At 39.5% G+C, this 16,159-nt stretch overlaps 1 protein-coding gene across 1 annotated transcript in view; it reads right to left on the bottom strand.

Moving 5' to 3' along the window:
• IDO2 (indoleamine 2,3-dioxygenase 2) overlaps positions 1-16,159 on the bottom strand; it is a 91,675-nt gene that overhangs the window by 33,387 nt on the left and 42,129 nt on the right. The window contains exons 2-4 of the mRNA XM_020979698.2: positions 12,589-12,684; positions 6,686-6,805; positions 5,250-5,368 (exon numbers count right to left, since the gene is read on the bottom strand). Of these exons, the coding sequence (XP_020835357.1) occupies positions 5,250-5,368; positions 6,686-6,805; positions 12,589-12,684 (335 nt within the window). The remainder of the gene's footprint in view (positions 1-5,249; positions 5,369-6,685; positions 6,806-12,588; positions 12,685-16,159) is intronic.

The raw sequence follows: 16,159 nt of genomic DNA, 5'->3' as shown, positions 1-16,159 counted from the left end.
AGAGAGAATGGAGATTATAATGAGTATGCAGAGTTGGGTTATGTGTTGTAAGGCATAAAGATGGAATGATAAAATATTACGATCAGATAAAGTTATATTACAGTTTATGAACATGGAAGTGAAACATCTACAGGTGATTGCAAGATCAAGGGTATGATCTCTATTTGTAGCTGAGGCAGAGTGTATGAGTAGGTCATAGGAACTAAGTAGAATCAGTATGTGTATTCAAGTACTGCATATGAGGACAGGAATTAAGAGTGTGTGTATCTCCTTCTTTTCAGGAAGAGACATGGAGCCAATTGCCTGGTAGACACCTCAAGGCACTTCCAAAGCCAACCTACTGAATTCTCTTATAGGCAGGATCCATGAGCTGAAGCTGATTGTCACCACAATGGACACAAGGTGAAGCCAGCTGAGGACTTACTGAAAATGCTTGACTCAAATGGATGAGCAAGCAACTTTTGAGTTGTTTTTTTTAATGGAATTAATGCATGCCCCTAGACTTTAAATGAAACATTCTGGGAGCAGGGCTTGGACAGAGTGGGTTTTTGCAAATTGTTTGAATTGTGAGAACATAGCTCAAGCTTTGATTGCCACCTTGTGGCTAGGATTGATATGGCCTTCTGCAGCAACTGAAATAATCCTTTCTAGGGCAAGCAACATTAGGTGTCTCCCGGAACCAAGGGTGTTTCACATGTGAATATAGCATCGAATTGAGTTCTAAATCAGCTACTAGTACAATATGACTGGAATACAGAAAAAACAAAATTGGGCTGAAAAGGTAGGATGGTGGTAGATAGTGGGAAATCTGATATTTCACAAAGAGTTTGTGCTTTATCCTTGAGGCAATAGGGAGCCACTGAAAGCTTTTGATTAGAGGAATAATGGTCAGACTTGAGCCTTAAGAGGATTTATTTTGGATGTTATAGGGAGAATGAGTTGAAGAAGGGAAAGACTCAGAACATGGAGGCCAATTAGAAGTGTATTACAATAATCCAAATGAAGAGTTGAATGTGAGTAAATTTGAATAAGAGTGTTGAGCTCATGGTTGGAGAAAAGAAGAAAAAAAAAAGAGATAGATATTATGGAGGCAGAATCAACAGGACCTGACAATGGAGGTTAGTAGTACCCCACTAGAAGTAGGAAAGTTTGAATAAGAGATGGGTTTAGAAGGAAAGAGTTCCAGTTCCAATTTAGATATTTTGAGTTTAGGATGCCAATGGAATACCAAGTAGAGACATCCAGCCGGAAGCTTGATGAAGAAATGGATTGAGGGCACATATGTGTTTGTGAGATATAGGAAGGAGAGGGAGAAAGAAAAGAGAGAGAGAGAGAGAGAGAGAGAGAGAGAGAGAGAGAGACAGAGACAGAGACAGAGAGAGAGAGAGACAGAGAGAGAGAGAGAGAGAGAGAGAGAGAGAGACAGAGACAGAGAGAGAGAGAGACAGAGAGAGAGAGAAGGGGGGAGGGAGGAGAAACAGACAGAGAAGAGATAGACAAAAAAAAAACCCAGAAAGACAGAGTGCGGGAGGAGAAGGGGGAGTGAGAGAGGGAGAGGAAGGTAATCCCGAATTTGTTGTAATACTTGGTGTACATTCGAAATTTCTTGGGTTCCAAAAACACAATATTGCTATATTAGAGGAGTGACTTGAAAGCTGGCTGTTCATTCATTCAGTCATGTCTGACTCTTCATGACCTTATAGACTTGTCCATGAGATTTTGTTGGCAAAGTTACTAGAGGAGTTTACTATTTCCTTCTCCAGTGTGTCACCATTTTACACATAAGGAACTGAGGCAAATAGGGGTTAGGTGACTTGCCCAGGATCATACAGTTAGTATGTGTCTGAGGTCACATTTGAACTTAGACCTTTTTGACTCCAGACCTGGTACTGTATCCGCTGCACCACCTAGCTGCCCCTTCTTTGAAGATTGCTGCAGGGTGCCATACTAGTGATAGCCACCAGGTGGTGATCAAAGCTTGAACTACACTAGTTCACTTCAAAATGCACATTTGCAAAAAGCATCTAGCTTTTTAGCCTTGCCCTAGGGCACCTCTAGGTTCTGAATTTAAAGTCTAGGGTAGGGATGGGGAACCTGTGTCCTTGAGGCCACATGTGGTCCTCTAGGTCCTTAAGTGGGGACCTTTAACTGAATCCAAACTTCATAGAACAAATGAATCAAATTCAGTCAAAGGGCTGCACTTGAGGCCCTAGAGGGACATATGTGGCCTCAAGACCACCAGTTCCCCACCCCAGGTTTACGGGAATGGATAAACTCCCTAAATGAGTGTCATAATTCTCTTGGGGAATGATTCCACTGACTTAAGTCAATCATTCTCAGTCTACAGATTACCTAGCTAGAAGTCTAGAGACAGACCAACTCCACTAATGCCCTCAGTTGGTGAGAGTGATGTGAGTGTGCATTATTTTTGTGGGGCTCAATCTGTGACTTCATTTATTTAGAGAACTTCTGGTGGCGAAATCCCCTCTGCCAATATAGCTTGTCATCTACTCTGCTTTTGTCTTACACTCTCAGAAAGCTGTGTGAGGGCTTGAGAAGTCAAGTGACTTGCTCAGGGTCACACAGGCAGTGTATATCAGAAAGGGGATTTGAAAACAGGTCTTCCTGACTCTGAGGCTATCTCTCTATCCCATCTTGCCTTAAAAGGGGGTTTGGGAGTGAGTGGAGATCAGGGGCAAGAAGAATTGGCAATAGGACTAGGAGCAGGAGCTTAAAAGGTGTATCATATGCCATTTAAGTAGAGAACAAAAGGGTCATGATTTAAGAAAGGAAAGCGAGTCCAGAATCATGGACTGAGCTGGGAGAAGAGAGACGGTTGGAGGTACTGGAGGTCACAGTATGGACAAAGAATAGGTTTAGGAGGAGTAAAACATAGAGAAAGATGAAAGGAAAGGATTGGGATCAGAAAGGGGACTCAGATCACAAGCCCATGGAGGGGCTATGGTTACAGGCAATGTCCCTCCTCACCTCCCAGAACACAGGGTTTCCCTTTGGAAGTGAGCTCAAGTACTTCCTTCTCCAGGAGGCCTTTCCAGGTCCCTGCATCTGCTAATGCCTTCCCTTCCTCCCAATTACATGTGGTTTGCATCTTTCTTTTCATGAGTTTGATATATAGACTAGGTCATCATGGTTAATGCAAGCAATGAATCACAGGAAGTAGTCCCATAAATTGGAATTTGCATCATTCAAAGTCATGATTCTGTTAAATATGATTGGCTTCAGCCAAATGGAAACATGGGGTATAAATTCGAATAGGGCCACCACTTCATGAGATTCATAATATATTATTATTTAATATTCATCATATTTCTTGGGGGTCCCCAGGGAGTCTTGTCCATACATATGGATAAAGAAATCATCTAGCAGCTAGGATTCCTGGAGGACTGAAATGAACTTATTATACCCCCAGATGCCCCACATCATTTAGTGCACTAATATGCACTAAAGAAAGGGGCTCTTTCACTTTTGTCTCTGTATCCCTGAGGCCTGCCATGATGTCTGGCATATTGTTGTTGTTTGCCCTTCATTCTCAGAGGACCAGTGGCATCAGGATGGTGATGTCTTGACTTGCAAGTGAATTGGATTTGAGTGAGGCAGGGCTGTGCAAAGTCATCAGCCTTGATCTCTCCTCCAGAGTTATTGGAGTCTTATGGCAAGACATAGGTCAGGACAACAGGAGATGGCCAAAGACGCAGTGGGGAAACCTCGGCATTTTTAAGCTGAGGTCTTTTCCAGGTTTCAGCTTTCGCCTAGCATGTAATAAGACACTGAATAAGAGCTGGTTTCCTTCCTGGCTTGCTTGCCCAGTGAGATTTAAGGAACAGCCAATCTGTGAGTAGCAAAGGAAGAGAAAAAATAGAATTCTTCAGAGTTGAATTAGATAAACTTGGAGAACAGAATATCCATAAGAATATATACATATACATAAACACAAATATACATAAACACATATATACATATACACATATATACATACACACACATACATATATGTGCATATGTATATATATGTATGTGTGTGTGTGTGTGTGTGTGTGTGTGTGTGTGTGTGTGTGTGTATATGTATACATATGCCTACAGGCATAAAGGTAGGGATAGGAGTGGAGAGAAAGCCTATGAGTCAGATACTGAACTCCATGGAAAGGAAAAAAGAGTGACCTAAAGGTAATAAGAACAAGGGTAAACTAGAGAAATAGAAGAAGCCCAAAGGAGAAGTTTCAGAGTACTGGGTAAAAGGGGTTTGGAAAGGGAACAAACACTTATTAAGTGCCTACTATTTGCCACGCACTGTACTAAGCACTTTACAAATATTATCTCATTTGATGGTAGTAGAAGGAGGGTCTGGAGGTGTAATTAGGGAGTAAGCAGTAGACCAAGCCCTTCCTGACCCAGAGCTGTACAGCACATGAAAGGAACAACCCACGCTCGAGATGGTGATGGAGGAAATATTGTCTTCTAGAGAATGTCTGCTTTCTATGCATACCAGAAGATAAAAATCTTCTGAGCATGAGATGAAAAGACCCCCAACGAAGGGAACTTTACTAAGAGTGAGGCTCCAGCGGGTATAAAGGAAGAGGAAGGCAAAGGGAATATGGATTGTGGAGGGACCCAGGCTTGAACAAATGATAACTCTGGATCACAAGGATAAAGGGAGCAGCATGTAACTGGAGAGAAAAAGATGGAGAGAAGAACCAGTTACTCTAGGACCCTATTTTCCAGGATCAGTACAAGGGCTGGGAGATTGGCTTCTGGACTTGTCGCTCCAAATACCAAATATCCAAATATGGATATAGGGAACACCATGAACAAAGGTGGCTACTGGGGTTCCCAGGGAGTCTTGTCCGCACATCTGAATAAAGAACTTATCTAGCAACTAGGATTCCTGGGGAACTAAAATGAACTTATCATGCCCCCAGAACAATACCTTACGCCAAGACGGTAGAGGACAAAGAACACGAAGATCTTCTGCCAGTCTTTAGTTCATAAAATCATACATCTGTTAGTACAATGAGTACCTGAAGGCTCATAATCATTTTTCTCTTTTGTTTTTACTATAGCTCTCTTTCTTGCTCTCTGTCTCACATCCACATTACCAGGCATCCAGATCATTCCCAAGGTACCTTCTTTGCTGAATAGTTCAATGTTTTGCAAGGCTTTATATCCACATTTCCCATGTCTAACTGGATTTCATATCTTTCCATCCCAGGGATATTCACTACCAGACTTACCCATCTGGATCCTTTTTCTTCCAGTTCGCCAGAACTAAATCAGAGTGTACCAGGATAGGGGGCAGACCCAAGGTTCGAGAGACTTCCACAAGGGGAAGGGCCAGATTTCTTGGCAGAACCTGTTAGACACAGATATAGGCAGATGTACAGTTTGGAAATCCTGTGGGACTTTGGGCTTATCATAGGGGCCCCCAGTGGCAGCTGAGTGCAGTCGAGGTTAGAATTAAATCTACCCCTTTAGGTCCTAAATGGCATAATTGGGAACAAGAGGTAAAAAGAATTGTCTCTCTCTGTGTCTCTCTCTTTCTGTCTCTGTGTCTCTGTCCCTCTCTGTCTCTGTCTATCTATCTGTCTCTCTTTCACACACACACAGAGATACACAAACACAAACACAGACATACACACACACACGCGCACACACACACATCCCATACTAGTTCAGGTCCTCTTGATCATCAACTTGGACAATAGTGGGTTTAAGTCAGATTGTGGAAAAACTGGATTGTCAGGCTGAGGAATGCATATGTTATGCAAGAAGCAATAAGGAAGGAATCACTGAATATCCCTAAGCAAGGCACAACATGGTCCTTAAGAAGATTATCTTTGCCGTTGGATGAAGGATAGACTAAATACAGGAACAACTGTATTGCATATTGGCTAATTAAGAGGATAGTGAGGGCAGGCAGGAAGCTAGGTACCACAATGAATAAAGAGGAAGACCTAAGTTCAAATGTGGCCTCAAACATTTACTTGTTTTTTTTTTTAACTCCGGGCAAATTACTTAACCTCTGTTCATCTCGGTTTCCTCATCTATAAAAATGAGGCTAATCATATAGTATTTACCTTCCAGTATTATTGTGAGGATTAAAATGAGATAATACTTGTAAAGTGATTTGCAAACCTTAAAGCATTATCAGTGCTAGTTAACACCACCACCATCATCATCATTATTGATTTTGTGTGCTATGTTATTGTACTAGTAAGATCACCAGATCAAGATTCATGAAGTCTGGATTCTAATAACAGTTACTAATTGTGTGACCTTGATCAAGTCATTTAATCTCTTAGGATATCAGCTGCCTCATCTGTGAAATGGAGTTAACATAAGCTCTACCTTCCAATTGAGATTTTGAGGATCGCATATGAGACAATACGTGTAAAAGTGCTTTGAAAAAAGGCCTGCTCTTAACAATTATTGAGGGTTACTTTGAATCATTCTTCCTTCTGGATGCCAAAAAATAGGGTGAATGAGCCTGATTTGGTAACTCCAATAAGTGGCACTTGGAACCCTGACCATCTCATTCTTCCCATTGGGTGATGGTAGCATCACCATAGGAAACTGAGAAAGAATAATGGTGACATGGAATCTGTCTTGTGGGCTTAAGGCCCACTTACGGTCATCTTCAAGAAGAGAGTCCAAGTTTCCTACCTCTTACCTTAGGAATGTTGTTCTCTCCTTCTTGCCAGACATATCCCATGGTAATGGAGCTAAGCAGCAAGTGGGCCAAGTATTGCTCTTTATGACCTTTCAGGAGGTGACAGCTTAGTAGGGGCATCTGTCCAAGAAAAATGATCGAGGTAAGAGAGGAACCGGGAAAAGAAAAGGGAGGAAAAGAATGAAGTAAGGTTGGGGTGGTGTTGATAAAAGCAGAGAGGAAAGATGGTAAGAGAGGAAAGAGTTCAGGAAGAGAGAGGAATATGGGACAGGAAAGGAGAAAAAAAAAAAGTCTGGCTTGTTGCTGAGAAACTGAAAAATACTGTGTTCACCTACTCCATCCCCTACTCCCTGATCTTACAGCCATGGGTAGCCCCAGGTGGTACAGGCAGAATAGGCTGGTGATGATAAATTTTCTTTTTTTGTTGTTAGTTTTATTAATTTATTTATTTTTAGTTTTCAACATTCACTTCCACAAGATTTTGGGTTCCAAATTTTCTCTTCATCATGTTCCTCCACCAAACCCAAGATGGCATGTATTCTGAATACCCCTTCCCCCAATCTGCCCTCCCTTCTATCTCCTCCCCCTTCTCTAATCCCCTTCCCCTTTTTTTTTCCTATAGGGCAGGATAGATTTCTATACCCCATTGCTTATATATCTTATTTCCCAGTTGCATGTGAAAACAATTTTTAACTTTTGTTTTTAAAACTTTGGGTTCCAAATTTTCTCCATTCCTCCCTCCCCATCCACCCTCACTGAGAAGGCAAGCAACTTGGTACAGGTTATACATGTGTAGTCATGAAAAACACTTCCACAGTAGTCATGTTGTGAAAAACTAACTCTATTTCCCTTCATCCTATCCTGCCTCACCCATTTATTCTATTCTCTCTTTTGACCGTGTCTCTCCTCAGAAGTATTTGCTCCAGATTACCTCCTCCCCCAGTCTGCCCTCCCCTCTATCATCTCCCCTGCCTTTGCTCTCTCACCCCCTTCCCCTCTATTTTCCTGTAGGGGAAGATAGATTTCCATACCCAATTGAGTATGTATGTTATTCCCTCCTTAAGCCAAACCCAAAGAGAATAAGATTTGCTCATTCTCTCTCACCTTCCCCCGCATCCCCTCCACTATAAAAGCTTTTTCTTGTCTGTTTTATGTGAGATAATTTACCCCATTCTACCTCTACCTTTCTCCTTCTCCCAATATAATCATCTCTCACCCCTTAATTTTATTCTTCAGATATCACCTCTGCATCTTCAACTTACCCTGTGCCTTCTATCTATTTATCTATCTATATATACATATATTTTCCCCTCCAATTACCCTACTACTGACAAAGATCTCATGAGTTGCAAATATCATCTTTCTATATAGGAATGTAAACAGTTTAACTTTAATAAGTCCTTTATGATTTCTCTTTCCTGTTTACCTTTTCATGCTTCTCTTGAGTCTTGTGTTTGAAAGTAGAATTTTCTATTCAGCTTAAAAGTCCTCTATTTCACTGAATATCCATTTTTTCCCTGGGAAGGATTATGCTCAGTTTTGTTGGGTAGGTGATTCTTGGCTGTAAACCTATCTCCTTTGACCTCTGGAATATTACATTCCAAGCCCTGTAGTCCCTTAATGTAGAAGCTGCTAAATGTTGTGTTATCCTGATTGTGTTTCCACAATACTTGAATTTTTTCTTTCTGGCTGCTTGCAATATTTTCTCCTTGACCTGGGAATTCTGGAATTTGGCTATAATATTCCTAGGAGTTTTCCTTTGGAGATCTCTTTCAGAAGGTGGTCAGTGGATTCTTTCAATTTCTATTTTACCTTCTGGTTCTAGAATATCAGGGCAGTTTTCCTTGATGATTTCTTGAAAGATGATGTCTAGGCTCTTTTTTTGATCATGGCTTTCAGGTAGTACAATAATTTTTAAGTGATCTCTCCTGCATCTATTTTCCAGGTCAATTGTTTTTCCAATGAGATATTTCACATTTTCTTCTATTTTTCTTTTCATTCTTTTAGTTTTGTTTTACAATGTCTTGTTTTCTCATAAAGTCACTAGCTTCCATTTGCTCCATTCTAATTTTTAAGGAAGCATTTTCTTCAGTGAGCTTTTGGATTTCCTTTTCCACTTGGCCAGTTCTGCTTTTTAAGGCATTCTTCTTCTCATTGACTTTTTGGACCTCTTTTGCCATTTGGGTTAAACTATTTTTTAAGGTGTTATTTTCTTCACTATTTTTGGGGGGTCTCCTTTAGCAAGTTGTTCACTTGTTTTTCATGATTTTCTTGCATCACTCTCATTTCTCTTCCCAGTTTTTCCTTCACTTCTCTTACTTGCTTCTCAAAATCCTTTTTGAGCTCTTCCATGGCCTGGGACTGATTCATATTTTTCTTGAAGGCTTTGGATGTAGGAGCTTTGGCTTTATTATCTTCTTCTGCTTATATGTTTTCATCTTCTTGGGTCACCAAAGTAAGCTTCTATGGTCTGATTTTTTGTGCAGTTTGCTCATGTTCCCAGCCAATTACTTGACTTTTAAACTCTTTGTTAAGGTAGGGGTCTGCTTCCAGTGTGAAGAATGTACTGTCCCAGGTTTCAGAGGTTTTGTGCAGCTGTTTTCAGAGATACTTGTAGGGACCTATAAATTTTCAGTTATTCGGTGGTGTGATCAAGGGTGAGGTGTTTACTCCTTTCCTGGCCTGTGCTCTGGTCTATGACTGACCACAAGCACTATTTTCTACTGTGAGAAGGATTCAATCTACACCACCACTACAAGCTCCACCACAGCAGTACTCCTCTTTGCCCTAGGACTGCCCCCCAGAACTGTGACCCAGATCCAAATACAGGCAAAGCAAGAGAATCCTGCCTCAGCACCAGCAAAGAGATCCCTGCAATCTCCTTCTGATCAGTCACTCGATTCCCCTTCTGTCTGTGAGCCAAGAGCTCCAGAAACAATCACCACCCCGGGGCTGCACTGGGACTGAGGCTGGGACTGAGCTTCTCTTTCACCATGGTCACAGACCTTTCCTAATGGCCTTCTAAGTTGCCTTTGGCATTTGTGAGTTGAGAAGTCTGGAAACCACCATAGCTGCCTGTGATTTAGTCCCCTAAGGCCTGCATCAGGTTCACCAAGGCCTGGTCTTTGCCTATGTGCCCATGCTGAACTGCATTTCTCTCCCAGCCCAGTGTGATAGACTTTTCCAATCAACCATCCAGGTTGTCTTGGGCTGGAAATTTGTTTCACTCTGTCTTTTTGTGGGTTCTGCTGCTCTAGAATTTGTTTTGAGCCATTTTTTTACAGGAGGCATTTGGGGGAGAGCTCAAGCAAGTCACTGCTTTCACTCCACCATCTTGGCTCCACTGATGTCAAAATTTCTTGAGGAAAATCAAATAAACTCCACCATTGTATAGCTTCCCCACACACATACTCTCACACTGTTGTTGTTCATGCTTCATTTTTGGAGAGGACCAATGACATCATGGGGTTATATCTTGACTTGTGCATGAATTGAATTTAAGTGAGGCAGAGTTGTGCAAAGTTGTCAGCCTCACTCTGTCTTCCAGAGTCATCAAATTCCAGTGGCAAGATGAGTCAAGATGACCGGTGATGGCCAGGATGCAGTGGATAACCTTGGCATCTTCAATGTCTCCCAAGCTCTAAGCACTCCACGGTGCCTGCTTCAGCCACCTGCTTCAGGCTGTTGGAACAAATTGTTCTCATCCATCATATAGACAGCCCTCTAACTCACCAACAGGTTTGAAGCTTGTCAGTTACTCTCAACCTCATTTAGCCCAGTTAATAAAAACCACGTAGATACCTTCTTGGGCAGGTAGGTGGTACAGCGGTTAGAGTGCTGGGCCTGGAGTTAGAAAAACGTGAGTTCAAATTAAACTCAAATGCTTACTAACTGTGTGGACAAGTCATTTAACTTTGTTTGACTCAGTTTCCTCATTTGTAAAATATGCTGGAGAATGAAATAGCAAACTGCTCTAGTATCTTTGCCAAGAAAACCCCAAATGGAGTCACAAAGAGTCAGAAATCACTGAACAACAACAGCTACTTCTTCTCTCCTTTATTTTTATTTTCTCCCTTTGTAAGCCTATATGTTCCCTATGATCTCTATGAAGATGATTCCTATAGTTATATAGCTCTACCTTAATCTCTCTCCTGAACATTAGTTTAATATTTCCAACTACATTCTGGATATCTCCACCAGGATGTTCCATAGGCATGTCAAACTCTAGATGTACAAAATTGAACCCTTTATCTGCTCTCCCAAACCTGCTCCTCCTGCTAGTTTCCCTACTTCTGCTGATGGCATAATCAGCATCTCTGTCGTTCACTCTCAAAGCCTCTGGAACAACCTTTAATCTTCCTGCTTCCTCACTCTCATCTCCAATCAATTGTTAAGGTCTCCTTCTTTTACCTCCACAATGTCTTAGCATCCATCCTCTTCTCTGTCCTCACCTAGCTACCACCTTCAGTCAGCCTCTCTTAACATTGAGCAACTGGATTATTTTAATAGACTCTTAATAGGCAGCCTCTGCCTATTTTCTGATATATTCTCCACACAATTGCAAAGTTAATCTTTCTGAGGCATAGATCTGACCTTCTAATTCCTTCACTCAAAACCTTTCAATGAAGCCCTATTATTACCTCTAGGAAAAAAATACAAGTTCCTCAACCTAGCATTCCATAATCTGACTAAACCTACCTTTTCAGGACCAATATCTCTCTAGTCTCCTTTATACTCCACCTGTTCCATACACACACACTAGATTATAGCCAGACTATATTACTATTCTCCCTCCTATCTCTGGGATTTTTTGTAGGCTATGTCCTACATGTGGGAACACTGCCCCCTTATTGAAATCCTTTAATTCCTTTTAAATTCTCCTTAAAGGGATCCATAATTCATAGGACCATAGGATCATATATTCAGAGCCATAAGGGACCTTGAAGCCCACTGAATCAAACACCTTCATTTTAATAGATAAGGAAAGGAAGGCTCAGAGAAGTTATTTGTTACAGGTTCCCGCACCTTAGTTGGTGTCAGAGGTGGAATTCCCCAGGTGGAAATGATCCCAGTGCTAACCTGAAGCTGGCTCATTAAGGTACTCAAGATTTGATGGTAAAATTTTCATTGTGAGTATTTATGCCTTGGAAATTGGAAAATGCTACAAATCAGGCATTGATTTATTGTTTTGTTGATTATATAGACTTAAGATAGTGATGAAGAAAATGTTAATAATGCATATTAAATTTAAAGTGTGTCACTAGTCTACATTTTTCCACATACACACCCTACCCAAGAGCTGGTTGCTAAATATTTACTACCACAACATTGGGTTTCACCCACCTTATCTTTTTCTCTAGTACTTTATCTGGATATTCATTTTTGCCCTTATCATGCTATCTGGGGTCACAGTAATTTGTATATGTGTCTTTTCTCCTCTGAGAAAAACAATATGGTACCTTGTTTTTCATCTTTGTGTTTCCTCCTGTGACTAGCACAGAGTCTTACATAGAGATGGTACTTGGTAAATGTTTGTTGAACTGAAAGTTTATTGTAAAGGAGGTATTTGGAGACAGAGGGCCCCTTCTTGCCTGCAGTGAAATAGAATAGTGCAGACTGGACCACTCTTCCTCCCCTTGCCCATGTGTATACCCATGTATACACACCCACACACATACTATGGAGACTCTCTATTGACCCAGTATGTGCTTAAGGACTGAATGCAGAGAACGAAGAGAGAAAAGAGAGAAGCAGAGTAAGGAGAAGGGGAGAAGAAAGGGAAAGATGGGGTAGGGGGGAAGAAAAAGAGAAACATGGATGAGAGGCAGAAAGGTGAAGGAGAAAGATAGGCAGAGGTAGAGACAGGAGAGAATAGAAATAGAAAGATCAAAAGTGAAAGTTACCACATCCACTCTGACTCGGAGCTGATGACTCTCAATCATGACAGGCAAATTGTAGGCTATTTCCATCCAGGGCATGTAGTAATCGGAAAGTTCCTTCTGCATGTGAAACAATAACAAATACCTCAGTACATTGGCCAATTTCAGAATACCCATTTAAGTTCTGTTAGTTAATTAATTCTGGATTTCAATTTTGAGAATCTGGGAAATAGGCTGTTTCCAGTAAACAGAATATGAAAGATTTCAAAGCAGTGTTCCTGTTTGGCAACCTTCCTTACATCACATCTTTAAAAAACCAAAATCATAATTGCAAAAACAGTGACTATCTACAACCACAGAAATCCATATGCACAAAGAGAAAACAAGTAGCAAAATAATAAACTTCCACAATTTAAGAAAAGTTTGAAATGCATCTACAAACTTTAATGAAGCCATTTCAAACTTATCAAGTTTCATCTGATTTGTTTCCTTGTTCCCTTCTGAATTTGCTAGTACTTTTTTTTAAGTTTCATTGCTTTTGTTATGTTTTTTAAAGTGCCCTACATTACTCTTGGGAAATTTTTCAATGCTTTCAAGAATACAATTCCAAGCCTCTCTCTGAAACAAAGGCTTATCTTTTTTAACATAGGTGTTCTTCTGGTACTGCTGAATAGAATGGTCATAGAATACTACATTCTCTGAAGAATTTGAGTTGAGGGTTCCTCCAGGAGCAGGAAATGGGCACATGAGGTTACAACCCACCATCAAATAAGCTTTATGCAGGAGAAATAGCATAAAAGATGTCATCAGGGTGAGATTTGACAAAAAGAAAAGAAAAGAAAAGAAAGAAAAGAAAGAAAAGAAAAGAAAAGAAAAGAAAAGAAAAGAAAAGAAAAGAAAAGAAAAGAAAAGAAAAGACAGACCAACTAGTCATATAGGGAAAAGTACCAGAAACCTGTTTGGTCCATTAGCCTCTACCCACTATTAAGAGGGCTTTAAAACTCACAGCAGCACAGCAGCTAGATCCCAGTGCATGATTCCTTGATTCATTCAGTAAGCATTTAGTAAATGTCTAGTAAGGGTCAGGCAATATGCTAGGCACTTGAAAAACATGACTAAATGGAAATAGCTCCAGCCCTCAAAGCGCCTCTGTTCTATTGGGAGAAGGAAACGTATACATAGATAGTATAAAGTGAATACAAAGTGATTTCAAGGGTGTGCTAGCAAGTGGAGAGAGGGTAGAACTCAGGAAGACACTTCTGTTGGAGGTAGCACTGAGATGACCTTGAAAGGAAGCTAGGGATTCTGCAAGGCAGAGTTGAAGAGGGAGTGGGGAATGCATTCTGGGCAAGATATCTGACATCAAATGGGAGAGAAAATGATCAGTGCTGTATGAGGAGCAACAGGCAGTTCAGTTTGTCTAAAATGAAGTGTCTGTGAAGGAGGTTAAAGTGTGACATCCTGGAAAGATTTGGGCCCAAATTTTGAAGGGCTGCAAAAATTAAACAAAGGAGTTTATATTTTATTCTACATATAATAGGAAACCAATGGAGAATTTTTTTTTTTTACAGCAGAAGAGCAATGAGGTCAGACCTGTGCTTTAAAAATTTCACTTTTGAAATTAGGAAAATTATAAACAGCCATATACATAACAAAATCAACAAAATCATAGGATTATGTCAACAAATGAAGAAAAAAAGCTTTTGACAAAGTGCAACACCCATTTATGTTTAAAACACTAGAAAACAGAAGAATAAATGGTCCTTTTCTTAAAATGATAAAGAGTATGTGTCTAAAATAAATAGCTACCATTATACATATTGGAGATAAACTAGAATAGTTTTCAATAAAATCAAGAACAAAACAAGGATTTCCATTCTTGCCACTTCTATTTGATATGAGATCTAGAAATTCTGACTATAGTAATAAAAAAGAAATTGAGGGGAATTGAAAGAAAGAGAAATTGAAGGAATAAATAAATTTTATGATTATATTTAATCATTGTATAATGATTATATACTTAAAGAACTTTAAAGAATCAACTAAAATTAATTGAAACAATAACTGTTGCAAAATTGCTGTTGTTCAGTCATTTTCAATCCTGTCAGACTCTTTGTGACCTCATTTTGGGGGGTTTTTGGCAGAGATACTGGAATGGTTTGCCATTTCTTTCTCTAGTTCATTTTACAGTTGAGGGTTAAGTGACTTGCCTAGGGTCACCAAGTTAGGAAGTGTCTGAGTCCAGATTTGAACTCAGGTCTTCCTGCCTCTAGGCCCAGTGCTCTATTCACTGAACCACTTAGCTGCCTACACAGAAAACTTGCAGGATATAAAATAAAGTTACACAAATCATGAGCATTTCTATATAATACCAATAAAACTTAGCAGGAAGAGACTAAGAGAGAAATCCTATTTACAATAACTACAGAATGTATAAAAAATTTGGAAGTCTTCCTGTCAAGATACACATGAGAACCATATAAATGTAACAACAAGCCACTCTTTACAGAAATAAAGACATACTTAAATAATTGGAAAAATATTAATTGCTCATGAGTAGGATGAGTTAATATGATAAGAATGACAACACTACCTAAATAAATTTATTTATTCAGTGCCATAGCAATCAAACCACTGAAGGATTACTTTATAGAACTAAAAAAAAAACATAGAATTTATATGGAAACCCAAAAATGTCAAGAATCTCAAGGGAAACAATCAAAGGAAGTGAAAAGAAAAGGAACCTGTCAGTGCCAGATCTCAAACCATATTGCAAAGCAATAATTATTAAAATAATTAGGTACGGGTTAAGAAAAACACAGAGGTTGATCAGGGGAACAGATTTTCTACATAAATACCAAAGCAAATGATACTCATGTCCTAGTATTCAGTAAACACAAAGACCCTAGCTACTAGGACAAAGATTCAATATTTGAAAAAAAACTGCTGAGAGATTTGGTCAACAATATTAAAGAAATTAGATTTAGACCAACACTTTACACCATACGCTAAGATAAACTCCAAATGGATATGTGACCCAAGTATAAAAGGTCACATGATAAATTAGAAAGACAAAGAAAAAATTATCACATCTAGGAATAGAAGAAAAGTTCACAAAAAAGTGAGTGATGCAGAATATCAGAGAAGATTAAATGGATTAATTTTGATTACATAAAATTAAAAAGTTTTTGCACAAAAAACTCAATAAAGTAGATTAGAAAGAAAACAATTTTTCAGGAAAAATCATTGCTGCAAGTTCCTCTGATAAATGTCTCTCACTTCCAAGATATATAAGAAACTGATTCAAACACATAAGAATAAGAGCCTTTTCTCAAATGATAAAGGGTCTGAGGATATGAATAGGCAATTATCAAGGGAAGAAACCTAGGCTATCTGCAGCCATTTATTTTTTCTAATGCTCTAAATCACTACTAATTAAAAAAATGAAAATTAGAACAATTCTAAGATCCATCAGATTGAAAAGATGACAATAAAAGGAAAATGATAAATTTTGGAAAGGCTATAGGAAAACAGCCATATTGGTACACTATTAAGTGGACCCATGAATGGGTACAACCATTCTGGAGAGCAATTT

This window comes from Phascolarctos cinereus, unplaced genomic scaffold, assembly GCF_003287225.1.
Source record: "Phascolarctos cinereus isolate Bilbo 61053 unplaced genomic scaffold, phaCin_HiC Scaffold_2;HRSCAF=192, whole genome shotgun sequence".
Taxonomy (NCBI): Eukaryota; Metazoa; Chordata; class Mammalia; order Diprotodontia; family Phascolarctidae; genus Phascolarctos; species Phascolarctos cinereus.
Note: the sequence above shows the minus strand (reverse complement) of the source record. Positions and strands in the feature narration are given on the sequence as shown.